This window comes from Cebus imitator, unplaced genomic scaffold (genome assembly GCF_001604975.1).
Source record: "Cebus imitator isolate Cc_AM_T3 unplaced genomic scaffold, Cebus_imitator-1.0 Scaffold87, whole genome shotgun sequence".
NCBI lineage: Eukaryota > Metazoa > Chordata > Mammalia > Primates > Cebidae > Cebus > Cebus imitator.
The window spans coordinates 6,495,019-6,497,755 of NW_016107402.1; the positions used below are offsets into that span (position 1 = coordinate 6,495,019).

Genomic DNA, 2,737 nt, shown 5'->3' on the forward strand with positions numbered 1-2,737 from the left:
TATGTATAAAATTGCTCATTCTGTCTTCATTGAGGCTGGATAGATTACTTCAGTTTATTTGAACAGCCTTTGTTTGCCTCACTAGACCCAACCATCTGATTTTATGCATAAATGGATTTTAGATAGTTATTAATATATTTATCTGTGATCCTCCACATGTATTCTGTGGCTTTGTACCAGGAATGGAGACTGTGCTCAGAGAAGGATCCTCTTCTCTAACACAATAGTACAGGAAGTTGGATAATGCAAGGCTTAGGATGTCATCTAGGTATTTTTTATATAAACTATGTAGGGTTATCATTTTATTATTTCCCCGCTTGGCCTGCCCAAGTTGACATTAGACTGTTTGGAATTTTCTTTTTCCTTTTAGTTCAATGATCAGTTGATCAGTCCCAAGCATTTTGTTCATCTGGCTGGCAAGTCCACTCTGAAGGACTGGAAGAGAGCTATTCGTCTGGGTGGGATCATGCTCAGGTAAGCTCTACTGTCAAGCACATACCTTTCAACAAACTTCGGTGTACTTAATCATGGTAGAATCTGGGTTTTTCTCTTTAGGTTGACATTTTTATTCTGTCTGAAGAATTGGCTTGAGCAATCCTTGCATTACTTGACTTTAATCAACTTGTTCTTAAAAATCCTGGGAGAGAAGAAATATTATTTTGTTTTGTTTTGAGACAGAGTCTAGCTCTGTACCTAGGCTGGAGTGCAGTGGTGCAATCTTGGCTCACTGCAACCTCTGCCTCCCAGGTTGAAGCAATTCTCCTGCCTCAGTCTCCCAAGTAGCTGGGATTATAGGTGCACGCTACCACACCTGGCCAATTTTTGTATTTTTTAGTAGAGACGGGGTTTCACCATGTTGGCCAGGCTGGTGTTGAACTCCTGATCCACCCACCTTGGCCTCCCAAAGTACTGGGATTTCAGGGATGAGCCACCTCGCCTGGCTATTTAATTATTTTTAGGAGGGAAAAAAAAGAATAAAATTTTAAAGAAGAAATAAAAAATAAATAAAAATAAAAATAGTTCTTTTTAAGGAATCTCTTTCAAGAAAAATCCATAATACTGTAGCGATTCAAGCATAAAGATGTTTATTACAGACCAGGCACAGTGTCTCATGCCTATAATCCCAGCAATTTGGGAGGCCGACACAGGCAGATCACCTGAGGTTGGGAGTTCGAGACTAGCCTGACCAACGTGGAAAAACCCCGTCTCTACTGAAAATACAAAATTAACCGGGCATGGTAGCGCATGCCCTGTAATCCCAGCTACTTGGGAGTCTGAGGCAGGAGAATTGCTTGAATGGAGGCTGTAGTGAGTAGACATCGAGCCAAAATTGGCTGGGCATGGTGATTCATGCCTGTAATCTCAGCACTTTGGGAGGCCGAGGCGGGTGGATCACCTGAGGTCAGGAGTTCGAGACCAGCCTGGCCAACATGGTGAAACTCCATCTCTATAAAAAAAAAATTACTGGGCCCGGTGCCTCACACCTGTAATCCCAGCAATTTGGGAGGCTGAGGTGGGCCAGTCACCTGAGGTCAGGAGTTTGAGACCAGCCTGACCAACCTGTAGAAACCCCATCTCTACTAAAAATACAAAATTAGTCAGGTGTGGTGGCACGTGGCTGTAATCCCAGCTAACTCAGGAGGCTGAGGCAGGAGAATCACTTGAACCCGGGAGGCGGAGGTTGTGGTAAGCTAAGATCGAGCCATTGCACTCCAGCCCGGGCAACAAGAGCTAAACGCCATCTCAGAACAAAAGGAGAAAAAAAGCTCATGTTTTGTCACTCAGGCTGGAGTGCAGTGGCATGATCATGGCTTCATGGCTTATTGCCCACTGCAGCCTCAAACTCCTGAGCTCAAGCAGTCCTCAAGAGTAGCTTGGACTACAGGTGTGTGCCACTGTGCCCAGCTGAAAATGTGAAATATTTTCTTCACATGGTTTTTTTTTGTTTTTTTTTTTTTGAGGTAGAGTTTCCTTCTTGTTACCCAGGCTGGAGTGCAGTGGTGAGATCTCAGCTCACCGAAATCTCCGCCTTCCAGGTTCAAGCAATTTTCCTGCCTCAGCCTCCTGAATAGCTGGGACTACAGATATGCGCCACTACACCTGGATAATTTTGTGTTTTTAGTAGAGACAGGATTTCTTCATGTTGGGCAGACTGGTCTTGAACTCCCGACCTCAGATGATCTGCCTTCCTCAGCCTCCCAAAGTGCTGGGATTACCAGTGTGAGCCACTGCGTCTAGCCTTTCACATCGTTTTTATAGTCAGAGACACACAGACGTTACTGGTATTCTTTTTGTTTTTATTTGGAAATTTTTAAAATTATTTTACTCCTATGCTTCCAATGAAACATTATTTTTAAACATTTTTTTCAGATGATTTGTATGCAGAAATTAGTCCATTGAAATTGGGAATACTTTATTTTTACTTTTTATTTATTTATTTTTGAGACTGGGTCTAACTCTGACTCCTAGGCTGGAGTGCAGTGGCACAATCTTGGCTTACTGCAACCTCAGTTTCCCAGGCTCAAGCAATTCTTCAGCCTTAGCTTCCCAATTAGCTGAGACTAGAGGCATGAACCACCATGCCTGGCTGATTTTTGTATTCTTTATAGAAATGGAGTTTCGGGCCGGGCGCGGTGGCTCAAGCCTGTAATCCCAGCACTTTGGGAGGCCGAGGCGGGTGGATCATGAGGTCAAGAGATCGAGACCATCCTGGTCAACATGGTGAAACCCCGTCTCT

At 43.8% G+C, this 2,737-nt stretch overlaps 1 protein-coding gene across 1 annotated transcript in view; it reads left to right on the top strand.

Moving 5' to 3' along the window:
* The window catches only part of GMEB1 (glucocorticoid modulatory element binding protein 1), a 49,901-nt gene that overhangs the window by 22,060 nt on the left and 25,104 nt on the right, over window positions 1-2,737 (top strand). Inside the window, exon 5 of the mRNA XM_017534479.2 lies at window positions 371-475. Coding sequence (XP_017389968.1) covers window positions 371-475 — 105 coding nt within the window. The remainder of the gene's footprint in view (window positions 1-370; window positions 476-2,737) is intronic.